At 36.2% G+C, this 16,033-nt stretch overlaps 1 protein-coding gene across 1 annotated transcript in view; it reads left to right on the forward strand.

Moving 5' to 3' along the window:
- Positions 1 to 12,290, forward strand: part of Abcd1 (ATP binding cassette subfamily D) — a 95,142-nt gene extending 82,852 nt beyond the window's left edge. The window contains exon 10 of the mRNA XM_083138202.1: positions 6,161 to 12,290. Coding sequence (XP_082994328.1) covers positions 6,161 to 6,214 — 54 coding nt within the window. The 3' untranslated portion in view covers positions 6,215 to 12,290. The remainder of the gene's footprint in view (positions 1 to 6,160) is intronic.
- The last annotated feature ends 3,743 nt before the right edge of the window (positions 12,291 to 16,033 follow it).

Consider the following 16,033-nt stretch of genomic DNA (forward strand, 5'->3'; position numbering starts at 1 on the left):
GTTTATTGTGTCTGTCAATATCAGTTGGTAACACTGTGCATGCAGAGGAGTCTCCAAAGCGTAGACAGCTGCAAGGCTCACAGTCAGTCTGCCACAGAGGGGTGTAAGGTGCCCAAAAGTCAACCTCACATAGTACACTTCGCAACATCTTATTTGACCGCCCTGAAAAATGTCAAAGTCCGGAATTCGTAAATTTGGCAGCATAGCGCTTCAGAGCCAACTAAGAGTAGCCAACTTTCCTACATTTCTTCTTCCTGAATGAAAACGCTCGTGATTTTTTTTCATTCTTTCACATTCCATAAAGTAAAGATACCCTAAAGCAGTAATAAAATATATGAGTAGATAAAAAAAAATGTTAAATAGAAATACGAATGTTGAAAATATTTCAAGATTCTTAGTTCTGAATTTGAAAATAGGAAAATGTATGTGCATTGTGAAACACTGAACAGGTTCTCATCCACCTGGAAAGAATTGCGGTCACATTTGAATGCAAGAAGGCAAATTTATGATGATTTTATGCGAAATGTTTAGTAAAGATACCTTGCACAACACCAAACGATTCTGCAAAGTGTGTCTTTTCCTTGGTTCTTGGCGAAAAATGGTTCGAAACTCCGGCACAATGTTGCTTCAACTGAGATTAAAGTGTTTTACTGAGCTTTCTGTTAGCAATCTCCTGGAGTAGTTGGTTAGATGACAGCACTTTCGTTTTTTTACTGTTTTCGTCAAGATCAAAACATCGTAGGTTCAAATCCCACCCTTTCCTTATTATTTTTTTCCTTTTCATTTACCGAGTACGAAGTGTTCTAATAACGTAATATAATATTATATGATATTAATGTAAATATTTATGCGATGCATGCTCAGTGGCGGCGATTGGGTTTCAAAACTGATGGGGCAAGGTGGGAGGAGGGGGGAGGGCAAGGACAGTTTCTTTCTCTTGGTAGATAATGTTTAGCATAGTGCTCCTCCACACTCCATAATCGTCGCCTGTGCGCATGCCTCAAGTAATGTTTCTACTAATGTTTTTTAATCTTTCAGTGATTGGCAGGATTTTAGGAAATACTTTTCCTTTCATTCAGCTGTTATAAGTTAACACATATTAAGAACTTACATGTCAACTTTCTGCATCCGGAAATGATGGACATAAATCGCATAAATATCAACGGAAATATCCAAGAAACGTAGATAAGCATTCTCGTCCAAAGCCGTTTACTTCCCGAAAAAGATTTTGCAAATAAGTAGGTTCGGACCCATGACCTTCCATTCCATAAGCAAACGATCCCCCCTACACCACACGGTTCACGTTATTTTATTCACTCGGTTCGGATTCCACTTTAATTTGTAGGTCCAGTCCCGATTAGCCTTACTATGCATAAAGTTGACTTAAAACACCAAATCAACCAATTCATCTCCTTTCAGAGTGGGCCTTCTATGATACTGTAGTCGGCCAGCATCCGAAAATACAGTTCTGCTTCACGTATACCAGAGTGTAATTGCATTTAATATTGTGACTAATTTTACTTTAAAACTACAGATTAAAGCGATAATAGTGTCCAGAAAAATAAACCTCAAAAATAAGTAAAAATGCAACAAAAACTGTTAAAAATACTGACAAATAAACTAAAAGCCAAAAAAAGGCCGAAAAATGCAAAAAAAAAAAAAAAAAAAAAAATATGTAAATTAGAAAGTGTTTTCTGGCTCTAACTGAAGGGAAACGGACATGATATCAGGTTTAGCATTGTTTTTAAGGGTCAGAAAAAAAGTTTATTTTTCATCAGCTTTCGGACCCTAATTAGTAATTATGACCATTGAAAAAGTTGGAGGTAGCTTATTTAAAATTTTCTTGCTGAGGGATCATATTGTCCCATATCTCCACTTCATAACAAAGAAAAACATCAAGTTCATATTTCGAAAATGACTTGGAGTTTTCCACCACGAAAATATGTTTTTCATAGTTTGAAGTTCGTTAGTATTATCTTTCAAGGTTTCCATTGTTTTAATTTCACACATATTTTATATTTCGTACGTTCCTCTCTCTTTTCATACAGTCTTTGGAAAAAAGCTGAAGTTTCTTGTCAAACGGGGTCTGGTTCAAATGACTCCTTTTCGCTCTCCTGTTCCTACTTTAAACAAACAACAAAATACTTCGTAACTAAAAGATTGCTTGTTCAAAACACGGAAGTTTTACACAATTTACAAAATATGACAAAATGCCAATAGACATGTTCATCATTTTTCCCTTTCAGCGTTTCTCGATTTTATCTGAATTCGTTTCCTCATAAAAATTGCCATGAGGAAATTATAGATATGACATTATGTGTGAATTGGTTTCTTCAAACTGGTAGCACATTTTAACATGAGCTACCTGGAGAAGAGGTAGCGTGCTTGATTGTTACGAGGGAGGTCGTAGGTTCGATTCTCCACCTAGGCAGGATTTTTTTCAGGAGTATATCGTTGGGTGTAAAGTTTATCCACCGTGCTAAGAAGTTAACATTGGTCTCTGTATTTCACGAGAGGAAAGGAAATAGTGAGAGAAAGTTATTTCGATGATAGGAGGAAGTCACATGCCACGTGGAATGCGCAGAATCAAGTTACATAGAGCTAAGTCTGTAATGGTGGTTTCGAATATTGCAAAGTTTGTTATATCTGATACTCGTACTTTCTGCTCAAAAAAGACAAACATTTTAGATACAAAGCAGTGAGGAATTAACGATCATTATGAGGTCTTGAATTTTTTGTTTGTCACTCACTATATAAATACTTATTAGTAGTTTCTTATCGAATTGGCCTTCATCGCAATAACAATTTATTTATGTTAATTAGCGACTTACTATTAGTCTTAGATGCATGGTAAGATGGTGGTGAGGGGATTGACAACAGTCATTACGAAGGAACGGACATAAAATTACCAATCTTAGCAATTTGAACTCATTAAACGCTCTCCTTCGTTACAGTACTGCACTACATCACTACTTAACATAACTGTATATCTTTTTTTAGTATATCAAAATCAAATAATCAATATTTTAGGTGTCAGTGAAGAACAAACAATACATAACTTAAATAACATTACATTTTGCATCCTGAATACATATATGTGATTTGTGAATTAATCATGATGTGTGTGTTAACACAACATATGAACAATAACTAAAAAGAAAAGTTTTAACTTTAAATCCTGGAAATCTCAAACTTCTAAGGAGAAATATGCACAGAAGGGACGTCCCTCAAGTGTGCATCGGATTCATTTTTTAAATATTCTAATATCAACGGTATCTGTTCAGCAAACAAAAAAAAAGCAAAAAATGAAAGAGGAGAGGGTGTGATTTGAACCTGCAACCTTTCACACTTGATGAAAAATAAGGACAGTAGCACCTAACCAACTGCTCTACGTTAACTTAATGACGTTATACCCTTAAAAACATGTTGACGTTTATGAAGACTCCCACCTTCCTGTGTTTCAAGCACATTTTCTCGACAAGTCGTGTAAAATATATGTTTTTGAGAACTGTTCGATATTAAGCAAGGTATTGTAAATAAAATGTCGCAAATTTGCTTCTTTCTGCACAAACTTGATGGCAATTTCCTCCAGGTGGAGAAAAACTCTATTCAGTGTTTCAAACCCCCCAAATTTCAAGTCAAGCAAGCAGAATCGTAAATATCCTTCAAGGTTCTTTTTCCAATTTATTATTTCTGTTTGATTGCTTATTATAATAGCGGTTTATAGTTTCTAAGTTCATGGAAAGTGTTAAATTGAAAACCTATCACCGCAGCGGTTTTCGTCTAGTGGAAGGACTTACTCAAAGTTGGCTACTCTCAACTGGAGCTGAAGTGCAATGTTGCTAAGTTTACGATTTCGGGACTTAGAATTCTTTCGGGGCGGTCAAATAAGATGTTGCGAAGTGTACACCCTGGACTGCATTTGACGAACGAGGCTCTGGCGACTGGCAGTATGGCCAGTATAATTCTGTGTTGTCCTGTGTTTTGTCGCTATATGTGCTGAGTTCCTCTTTACAGCCTCAGCTTTTAACCAAGGTAAGAATATTTTAGTTTTCAGACACGATTTTATTTTTGTTATGATAAGTTGCTGGACCCCACATAGTGTGACGGGTGCAAAATAGCCTTAGTGCTGACGCACCCAAATCTTAATTTCAAATTCAGTCTGTCACAGAGTGATGGCCAGTTCTAACAGTAATTGTGACAGTGGAGGCGTTCATCCCAATAGGTTCCATTTAGGTGAGAGAGCACTAGAGTGCTGCAGTGAGAGGTTTTCGATTAAGTGTCGCAGGTCCCTGTGGCGGAGTGGTTAGCACATCGTGCTACGATGCCAGGGGTCCCGGGTTCAAATCCTGGCCTGGGCATGGATGTTTGTGAGCATCCATTCATCAATTTCATCATATCATCACTCATCCCCATCTTCGCAAATTAGCCAAGAGGCAAAGTAAAATAAAGCAATCAAATCAAAATCAAATCGTTTAAGTGCCCAATAGTTTGCATGGACAACACAGGATAGTGTACGGAATTGAGAGCTCTTTGCTCGCTATGCCATCATGAGCAAAAGTAACCTCTTTCCTATTTCTATAAAAGTTATTTATTTTAATTTGAACGTGTCCATTGTATAATACAGGGTGTTTAAAAAAGAATCATCCAATTTCAAAAGGCTATATATTTTTTTATTTATCAAACCAGGAACTTCGAATTGCATTTAAAATACACAGCTATATATAAATTTTACATACAAAATGTTCGTAAGTGCTCAATGTGACCCCCTTTGGACGCTCTGCATATGTCCATACGGTAGGAGAATTCGTCCCATACAGATGCGAGCATGTCTGGAGTTACTGCTGCCACGGCCTGTTGAGTTCCCTTTGCACAGACAACCTGTGTCTTTGAACTGTTTGTGCCTACGTCGAATACTAGGAGGTTCAACCATACTGTCGCCGAAATTCAAGCTGTACTGTTCTAACAGATTCACACACTTCGAAGCGCAGTACACAGAAAGCTTTTTGTTGCGACGTCGCCATCTTGCTTGAATCTGATGAAAGCATGGGGGGGGGGGGGGCAGCATGCTACTGCTATCTGCCGGCAATCATGTGAAACTCAGGAATATCCTCTTCCTAACAGGACATTTTTCGATGTGTTTTCGGTTACTGAGTCAAAATGGATGATTCTTTTTGAAACACTGTGTACTTCTATTCTAAGACTGCACTTCGAGAGGCCACCTTTTCTCTCATTTTTTGCTGAGTATTTCTTTTTTTTTGTCATGGTGTGGATTGAACTTATGACAGACCTGTTATTTTAATAAGCATTTGGTCTGTTAACTAACTACTCGAGAACACACTGTGTTTCTGCTCCGTTGACTAACACTGGTCCCTTGACTAGAACCAAATATTTTTCCACCCCTAAACGCATCATACTGCTGGCCTAGGGTATGAAAAACAATCTGAGAACTTAAACTCGTGTTATAATCTTGGCCTCCCCGATGGTGCAGTGGTAGCGTCGTCGCCTTGTAATGAAGGGGTCCCAGGTTCGATACCCGGTTGAGGCACAAGTGGTTCGGATCCCACTTTAAACTGTAAATCCAGTCCCTATTAGCCTTACTGTGCATAAAGTGGACTTAAAACAACAAATCAATCAATAAATCCTGAGAAGCTCGGTTTCTCCCCTTTTTTTAGTTATGTGCAGCATTGCTCCATAAATTCCAGGAACAAGTATAGTCTCTTCTTTTTAAATTTATGTAATTATTATTTTTAGTAATTGATAAATTTTACACCAAATACTACTTAAGAAGACCCGTGTCTGATTGCGAACGCAAGAGAACCAGTTTTGATTCCCAGGGTGGGTGATCTAAGGTTGAAATTTTTCTGGCCTTCTCCCTGCATAAAGTGGCTCTGGGGCTCACCCAGCCTCAAATCAATGGGTTCCTGGAGGTAAAGGTGGTCGGAGCATGGTGCTGATCACATCACCTCCAAAATAGACGATATTGAAAACGGGTGGGGTCCTACCTCCACATCTCCTAAATGTGCCTTAATGGCATGGTGCTGGGGATCTTTACCTTTCATACCACTTTAGAATTTATATTATTAATGTAGAGAATCTTTGTATTTGCATGGAAATATGTGTACAATTGTATGTGATATTTTTTTTATCATTTTTTCAGGAACTATGTGATATATTGGGAGAAGACTCTGCGATTTTGTCCCACGAGTCCTAGATAGGCCTGGTATAATCTTATTTATTTTTTCCTAACCCAAGCTGGAAAACATGCAATGCAGTTAATTCAGAGTAGAATAACAAGTGATAATTCATGAAGACATTTTGTATATGAATTTTTTCAATGTTAACATTTCCTGTATCTTGTCATTTGTTTTAATTTGCCATGTATTTTTGGTATACGTGATTATGTTGAGGTACTGTAGACATTATTTATATCATTATAAAAGAGTAAGAAAATGACACTACTATTTCTGATTATTTTTGCTTGTGTATAATTGGAAAGACCAATTGTGTATAAATTAATGTTTTGTTGTATATTTACATGTGAAAGTTGTACATATATATATATTTAGTAATTGTGTGAAGATGAAATAAGAGGCAACATACTTGTATTGGTCACTGTAGGCCTTGTATGTACATCTTTTTGAAGTTGAAATGTTTGCTACAAACTTAGAAAAAATTGAGAATACATGAAGATAGATTTCAACTGGTTCCTTGGTGCTGTGCTGTTATGACAATGTCATTTCAATTAAGGTTCCCAGTAGCTTATTAAAATTATATTATGGGGAATGTTCAATTTGGGAGAATTTTATTTTGGTATTATTTTTTCTTTCGATATGGTTTTGTACCATTTTTGTAAACAACGTTAGTTATATTACACTTCATGTGATGTCGCTCTCAGACACACACAAAAAGAATCACTGCAGAACCATGATAAAGTATAAATATGTTCATTTATTTTCCATTCTATATTTTCAAAGAAAATACAAAACTTTCATATGGTTTTAAACTTTAGTTTGATTTGGGTTGTTATGTATCATATTTAAAGGACTAAATTCCATGGTGCAACGCCCCCTCATGGTAGAGGTTTGCAAGCTCAATTTTTATTGGGCGACACTTGGTCAACGTGTAAAGTCCAATCACAGTAATTTCCTGGCTTTCAAAACTGGAGCCTGCTACTCTTATCTTCAAGTAGCTCCCCGATCGCACTCACAATGCTAGGTCAACACCAAAATGTTTTGGACCACACTGGGAATTGAACATGGAACCATTCACTTGAATGGCTTCTCAGGAGTTCACATCTTATCACTTATCATGTGTCTGCCATGGTATGTCTTCCATAACCACTGTCAACTTCATTTCCTATGCATTTTAAATGCCTGCATGTTGTGAATGTTGATAATTACCAAGTCGCACAAGGAAATGTAATTAGCAGTTGAACGCTTTTACTGCACATAGAAAATCCTATATTCATTGTGATGCTGCATTTAATATATTGTACAGGGAATGATTAGTAAATGAAACCTCTTGTAGCAATGTTAGATCGTTGTTTGAACAAACACTCCTCTTGGCAAGCTTGATCATTCCAGAAGGGAAAAGATCTAGTACACAATGCACAAGTGTAATGTTCTGACACTGCTGCAAAAGTACACAGAACTGAAGACTTCTTGATACTTACAACGTAATAAGGTAAAAGTAACAAAGTTTCCTGTGCACTTTGCACCATTCCATGAAGCATATGTTGGTGGATGTGGGAGTAGGGCCCCGCATATTATTCGATCTCTGCCATTTTGGAGGTGATGTGATTAGCACCATGCTCTGGTCATCTTTACACCCAGGCACCCATTGATTTGAGGCTGGGTGAGCTCCAGAGCCGCTTTACGCTGGGACAAGTCCGGAAAAATTCCAACCTTAGTTCACCCACCTCGAGAATCAAACCTGGGTCTCCTGCATGGAAGTCAAGACTAGGCCAGACTAGGCCACGGCAGCTCACACATGGTAATAAAGCTGTCCAAGAAGCACATGTGTGAAATTGCTTGAGTGGAATTTAGTTAAATGCAGGTTTAAACTCTGGTATGAGATTGGCATTGCAAATCAAACACAGTATCAAGAACAAATTGTACTTTAATCAGGAAATAACATGGTTCACCACTTAAGTTATGTCACTTCAGTATGTAAAGTTTCTGTACAGAGGTAGCATCCATTAAATATTTCATGTAAGAACATTAAACAACTAATCATATTGAAATATTTCTAATTACTAGAGAACAAGTTGGCGTGGAAGTGCTTTTCCATGCATCCACCCCAAATGTGTGAGAGGGGTATTGTTAATATTACAAAATAGACATTGTATATAATAGAAATAGTCTTAAAAAAATCTCAAGGAGCAAAGCATTGAAACCATCTTAGTGTATTATGCATATATTACTGAACCTGGTGCTATTTTTATCCATATCAAACTTGCCTAAATGAAAGTTTTTGAAGGAAACTTACTTCAAGTTTAGTGGTCATTTCTACTCTTTACTGTTGTTAAAATAATGTACTTTAAATATATCCTCTTAATTTCATAATGCCTTCCAAGTGTAATTGAAGTGTCATAAGTTTTTGTGCAATACTTCTAATTGATATTAATATATTTAGATGTGGGCGAATTTTTATTTTTTATTATTATTTTTTTTGGCACAGACTAGAAATGTTTACTGGCATATACAAGTGGTATCAAAGTAATATTTTTTTAAAAATGTTGTGTTTCTGATGTATTTTTTACTACTAAGTAAATACTTGAGCTTAGAAGTTAAATCTTCGGTTACAAGGATAAACTTGCGGTACGTTACAAGAACTTATTTTAAGGATAAGCTTAAGCTACAATTTACTTAAGTGTATTCACAGACCTTTTTTTTTATGATACAAAAATGTGGGTATCAACTTAAAACATATTTCTCTCTTAACATGTCTAATGATACCAATAACTGATAGCTTTTGAACTTTACATTTTCTTCAGGTGTCATTCATATAATTTACATATCATTCACACACATACCCCTTTGGTTGACACAGAACTACCATAAGAAACATACAATCTGTAAACTCACCAAGGAATGAAAGTGTAGATGGTATTGGAATGATCAATTTTGAGCATATAAACCATGCATTCTTATATGTTTGAAATATCTCCAGTCAGCTGAACCCAATGATAGGCTAATTGGGACTGGACCTACAGTTTCAAGTGGGATCCAAATGACTGCGAATCGAATCTGGCATCCCATCATTACTGGCAAACAATCAGTAAGGTTTCAGAAAGGCAGCTTTTTAAGAAATTAAAGTCATTGTACTGAGAAAGTATAATTGTCATCCAACGAAAACAAAAATCACAACCAAGTTACAAGTGAAACTCTGATTTTATATTGGTAACAAGTTCTTGGTTCTCAGATAGACTTGCCTGCACTGATATCACATTTTTTCATTCTTATTATACAAATAGAATAAAGAAAGTTGAGTAGCTAGAATTCAGAATAATCATCCTGACAAGTCTTTCTTCCATAGTTGTAATATTGATTACTGGTGCTTTCACAGAATGTGCCTTCATGCGATGGTGCAAAGCACGGGGGAGCACTTTACATTTTTTTTTTTTTATCTTATCTTATCTTCACAGAATGACAGATATATGTTCCACTATATCATACGAGACTTGTTTTGTGTGGCAAGGTGCTAATTAAAATTTTCATGTGAGTAACCAAGTCTTGGATAATTATAAGATTGTTAAAAGTTAACTTTATTCACATATTTTGATTGACTTGATTTGATTTCATTTTCCTTTGCTTTACTGCCACTTTTGGCTAATTGTGAAGATGAGAATGAGTGATGATACGTTGGACACTCGCAAATAACACCCATGTCCCAGCCGGAATTCGAACCCAGGAACCCCATTTCATCATAGCACGCTGTGCTAATTATGCACATATAGGACTACATAATCAGCACTGGCCCAACACCTTAAATTGGGATTTGAACCACTGTGCACTAGTTCGAGTCTCCTGTGGGAAGTGTAACAATTTTTCTCCTGAGATTTCAACCAATGTATGGGATTGAGGCCACCCAATATTGTGAAGAAAATGGGGAGCATCGAACGAGTAGCATAATCCGGTCATGGAAACCTACGACGACTGGGGGTTCGTCGTCCTGATCACACGTCACCCCATAACTGGTTGGAAGATAGCTCACCTCGACTGAGGCATGTGCGAGTGAGGCCAGCAGTTGGTATGTAGACCTTGGCCTTCGAGGCTGGTTGTGCCATGGCTATCATTGTATTACATTAATATCTTACTGTATCTAAAGTCCTGTAGCATCAATCCAAATACTTCTTTATAGCTCTTTACAGTCAGTCTGCATTATTCGCAACCATCAATGCACATGCACTAGCTAGATGAGTGGAAAAATAGGGGTGATGGCTGCAAGATGAAGCAAGTTTGGTGAATATCATAAACGAACTATAAGATAAAAAGGTGAATATTTAAATGTGAAATACTGGTTTCAAACCCATAGCATAGTTTTATGCATGCTTATACCTACCATTCCCTTTATTTTGATTCTTCCACTCAAACTAGGTGCATTTTATATGTTTAAACAGAAATGTAGATGTGTCAGGTCATAGAACCTGTTGGATTTGTAACAAATGAAATTGCAAAGGTCAGGTAAATTTGTCTTTCTGTGGTTCAAATAGTATGAAACTATCTCTAAGAGGGTATAGGTGAGTGAAAGATGTCATTTGCAGGTCTCTGACTATATTACATCCATCCATTCTGTGGCTACTATTCATGCATGTCTTCCTAGTACTGCTGTAGTAGTAAAAAAATGTTTATCATTGTATAGCCATAATAAATGGATAAGTCAATAATAAGACCACGAAAACATGTAAAACTCCAAGTTCTACTTGTTTTACACTGGGTTCTGTTCATATTGCTTTGAAGTACTATGGATTGAACCTAGGACCATTTGTACCGAAGGCAAGAACACTATTTAGTGAGAGCACGCACAAAACCAAACATTCATTAAATTATTGTCCACATCACAAATAGGGGGAAACTGCATACATGTATCATTTGACAATTTACAAGAAGCAAATTTGGTTGTATTTTGTATGTGACCTTCCAAGATGCCTTTTCAAAGAATTAATCAATGCTGAGTGTCAAAAGCATATATTTAAGTCCAGTGGCATGACCCAAGTTTTTTTTTGGGGGGGGGGATATGATTAAGAAGGAAAGGGGTATGTATTGTAATTTTTTGCCATCTTTTTCAGCATTTGATGTTCTTTTTTTTTGTGGGTAATGCCAGGTCAAAACTGCAGTTATGAGATCCTTCCCCCCCTTGGGCAGGCCAGTGTTTAAGTCTCAAAAGTAGGTTAAAATATAGGGAAAATACATTATACTGCACAAAAGCATTGAGGCTCTGTTGTAGTGAAATTATCTTGAAGAATCATTTGATTCAGTATGTAAAAGATTGAAAGTGTAGGAAAATGCCTGAATTTTTAGATTAAGTGAAATGAACTATTTACTAAATACTCATTCTTTACTGTCCGATTCTACAAATTCAATATACACTCATTTCATAGAATGCAAATGGTTTCGAACAACAACTATTTTGAACACTACCTAGTGCCTTCATCTGGTGTACTGTATACAAAAATAAGTTGAGAAGGATTGACAAGGTAAGCAATCAAAAAAATTGTATAACTTGTAATCAGCCATGTTGGTATCAATTCAGCACAAATTACACTAATTCTATGATCACTATATAATATGTCCAATTTTATAGTCTACATTGCTAACTTTCATTTGTTCTGTACCCATGTTATTTGGGCTTCTATATCAATCTGTTTGAATATATTGTAATATGTACTAAACATTTATACACACAATGTACAATAAAATCACATCTGTACTGATATTAGTTTGAGGAATGAAGCATTGAAGTGTAGAGAAAGGCATTTTTTTCTGTGCCTTTATGACTAATTCTAATCCTATTCCATTTTCCTCTATATCTTAACTTTTAACTAGACATTCTAAACTAACAGTAGAATTGTGATAAAAGTGAGTAGCGAATTTTGACAATTTTTTCTTTAAGGGAAAAGTGCCTGCATATACTATGTAGTTTCAACAGTAGTATTGTTAGTGATTTCTCTTTGTATTATATGTAGATGCCATATTGGCAACACTGTAAAAAAACTGGGATGAGAAGTATTTATGACCCATATTAAAAATGTACAGAATGAAAATAAATTTGTTCTTTTGCCCTAATTTTATTATACTAATTGAATACAATCATCTCCCTATGTTTTTTATTATTATTATTTTACAGTTTCTGCAGGAGACCCACGGTGGGTGATTTCTCTGATAACGTCCATCCCTGGTGTTTGCACCCATTGGTGAAGCGTGGTCTTAAGACGAAGCCAAGCAATGCAGTACTCTGAAAAGGGGGTAAATAAATTATTCAGCCCCAGTTTTTCTAGTGAAGAAAGGGCATTTTAAATAATAATAATAATATATCCCCCAACTCCTCTCTCAACAGCCATGCTTCTTAGTTCAAAATTCTTGGTCACGTTATTGATATAATAAAATACTGGTTATTACTTACAGCTTCCTGTACACTATTTGAAATATTCAGGTTTGTTTTGGCAAACACCAAACAAAAGAGAACACTCACTTCAACCAGGGACCACCGATTGTCCTTGCTTCAACCATGCGTTCTTCCCACACAAATGCAAAACATTCCGAAAAGCTCCGAAACTAGCAGAAAAGTGATACCAACCAAAAATTATTGTTCACGGGAGAGTAAAAGAACTGACTTGAAGCTTAAAATTAATTAAGCTTTGGAATAATAGGTCATTACAACAGGAAGAAAATGCAGTTTTTTTTAATAATAATAATAATAATGTAACATAATAAAAATAGTATTTTGAGTTTGATGGCATTTAGGACTTAACGATTTTGCTAATTGCAGGTCTCAGAAGAGTGTTTCATTGCTTTCTTTATCGCAGTTTATTGAATTTGTTTGTATGGAAACTCACAATAAATATCGTGTAAATTATTTGGTAGTTGTCAACTCTGGCATAATTTGAGATGATTGAGGCATGAGGCGGACAACATCTTGCAGATTCCAGTGTCAGGGACACCATGTTTTTCTTAACCTCTGAACATCGACATTATTGACAAGTTTTACAAATCATAAAGTAATGCTTTATAGTTTGTGCACGTGGAATTTGGAACAGTTAAAATTAATTATATCAATAATTCTGTCTTTATAATAAAGCAAATATTCATCTTCGAGATCATGTTAACACTTATATGCTTTCTGCTTGGCTTGGCTATTTTCGAGAAGCCGAAAAGCAGAGCTTTTATAAGTGGTTTAGGGACCAGCATCGGCCCTTCACCATATGATACTTCAGGACAGGAGTGTTAGTTTCCCGTGCAGTGGCTGCAAGCAGAGAGGTTGCTGCTTGCCAACGGGCTGCTGTGAGAGTTTGCAGCCGTAAAATTTCGTGAAATCGAGTTGGATAGAAACTAAATAAGACACTCAGCATTAAGTACATTAAATAATATTTTAATTGTGCAAACTACTTGCATGTACTATATCTTCGCCACAGTTTGCACCTATTCTGAGTAAATTGATATCTGGGTGAAGGGTAAAGGCTGTTTGGGGTGTGCCATGCATGCCACCACCACACAGGACTTTGCGCTTCTGAAATATTTATATAATATTTAATATTTTATTCACATTCATTTTTTGTGCAAATGTGATTGCCATTAAAGAAAGGAAAGCTATAGAGCTAGATTTAAATAAGCTTACATATCAGGTGGCCAGAATTAAAATAACCCAACTCAGAGCCCTCTGTAGCCTGTTTGAGGCATCTTAGAACTCTGAAATTTGGTGAATCCACTATGCAGACCATGGGGAAGAGGATGGCGAGTGCCACATTTCAATTTTCCGCCACCAGGTTGAAATGTGCCGCTGTACTTCCATGATGAGTTGTAATAATGACTTAAATTGCTCCAGTTGGTTATGGATTTGCCTTTACTTTGCAATCTTGCAATAAACGAGAGATTATTTTCTCGCAACTTCCAGCCACTAACAAATGCCTTTCTAATTAATAACTCGGCTAAATCACATAACGTGATAATTTGTACAGTCAACGGCAAAGATAATGGTAGGCAAATTGTCCACCACTACTTTCATTACTTTTTTATTCTACATCCTGTGTGGTTTTAAAGAATGAAACTATATGTTGGTTCGAAGCAGGCATTGTTCTCTGCTTATTGACATAATTATTTCAATTCATTGTCATCACATTGTGTAATACAGACTGTAATGTAATATATCATGCAAACATGCAGATTTAAGATAAATGAGCCCTTATTTATGAAGTTTTTCTTGTTGCTTACTGGCCACCACAATTCGGCCATAATTACAGTTATAAATACATTGGGTCTGTACTTCTGTACAACCAGCACACCATTGTTGACATTTAACTTGGCACTTTCAAGATCTATTTCTGCCTGAACCCTTGCTAATTCCATTTTCAGACCTAGAAAAGAGGAGTTAATCAGTAATATATTGTTACTTGCCGATGAGTTGACAGCTGACCGCTGACGAGAAGATCCTCGGGAGTGAAGTGGCATAGCAAAAGGAGACTCCACTACAGTTTGGTCCAAAAAAATATCCCCACTTGCAATATTTGTTTATTTCTTCATATATTTCAACTTAAATCTGTTTCAATGTCATAGGAACGCCAATATTATTTATTTTAGAAAATGTATCAATTAACTGGTGACTGTAGATAAGATTGCCTATTATTGACATCCTTTCACACAGATAATTGACGTGAATTACATCATACGTACACAAGAATTGAATTGTATTTTATTATGTACATGTTTCATGGCAATGTTGTAGATGGTTGTGCTTCTTTTTATTTCTGCTAAACAATTTTATTTCAACACCCCAGAGTAATTTTCTTGCATGTGTACATGCATCTGGACAAGTACTGACTCGACCAATTAATGCATGAGAGTGGAAGCGAGGGCATGGAGGGGAAAATGCAGCTGCAGCTACCATCAGTTTGCATTAGCGTGCACTGCTTTCCTCTGCCCACTCGCTTTCTCCCCTTCACTACCACATGGTCTTGCTCCACGGATTACCAAGACAAAGTATAGGTATTTCTCTATTAGTAAACTTCAAAATTATTGGTTAAATTAGGTTAGTTTTCATTCTCATGTGTTTTCAATAAAACCTTTGGGTGGGGATATTTTTTTGGACCAAACTGTATTAGGGTTGGGGGAGTACAGTCATGGCAAAAAGTACTTCCCCCATAGAGCCTTAATACCAGTAGTCTTACGGGGGAATGTATTTCTTTCCACCACTGTACACCCTGAGTCAGAAACACATGCTAGTGATGTTACAACAGGGTGTCTACCAAAATAACATTCAAAATTCTTGCCTTTCTCTTGGCTTTTCTCCCCCCCCCCCTTTTCTTAACATTATTTAATTGCCTCCTACTTAGATATAGTTGGAAATTAAGAAAATAGATATTTTTATTCAATGAAAAACCCCTAACAAGGGCAGTTAAGATGAAAACTGAAGCTGTACTTTAACAAGAGATTTAGACTAGCTTTAATTATTATTGCACGTAAAAATTAAGGCTTCAGACTTCATCCTGGATGGGGAATGGTCACATTATGAAATATTTTTAAAAACTTTACGCATACAAGAATGTAATTCTTAAGAAAGAAAGTGAACAAAACTTGTCCACAACTCAATTTAATTTTAGATTTTCAAATATTCAATTTTATGAAATCCCAGTACATGTATAAAACAATGTAAAATCGCTATACTGTAAAAAAAAATAGCAAAAATTCTTGACCACAAGTATAATTTCTACATTTTCTTGATCTACCTGTTGATTTCTTGACAGGTAGATGCCCTGTGCAGTGTGATCCATGAGTATTATCGTGCAAATTGTCCATCACCATGTTCGTGCACTTTA

This window comes from Lepisma saccharinum, chromosome 16 (genome assembly GCF_977018435.1).
Source record: "Lepisma saccharinum chromosome 16, izLepSacc3.1, whole genome shotgun sequence".
Lineage (NCBI taxonomy): Eukaryota > Metazoa > Arthropoda > Insecta > Zygentoma > Lepismatidae > Lepisma > Lepisma saccharinum.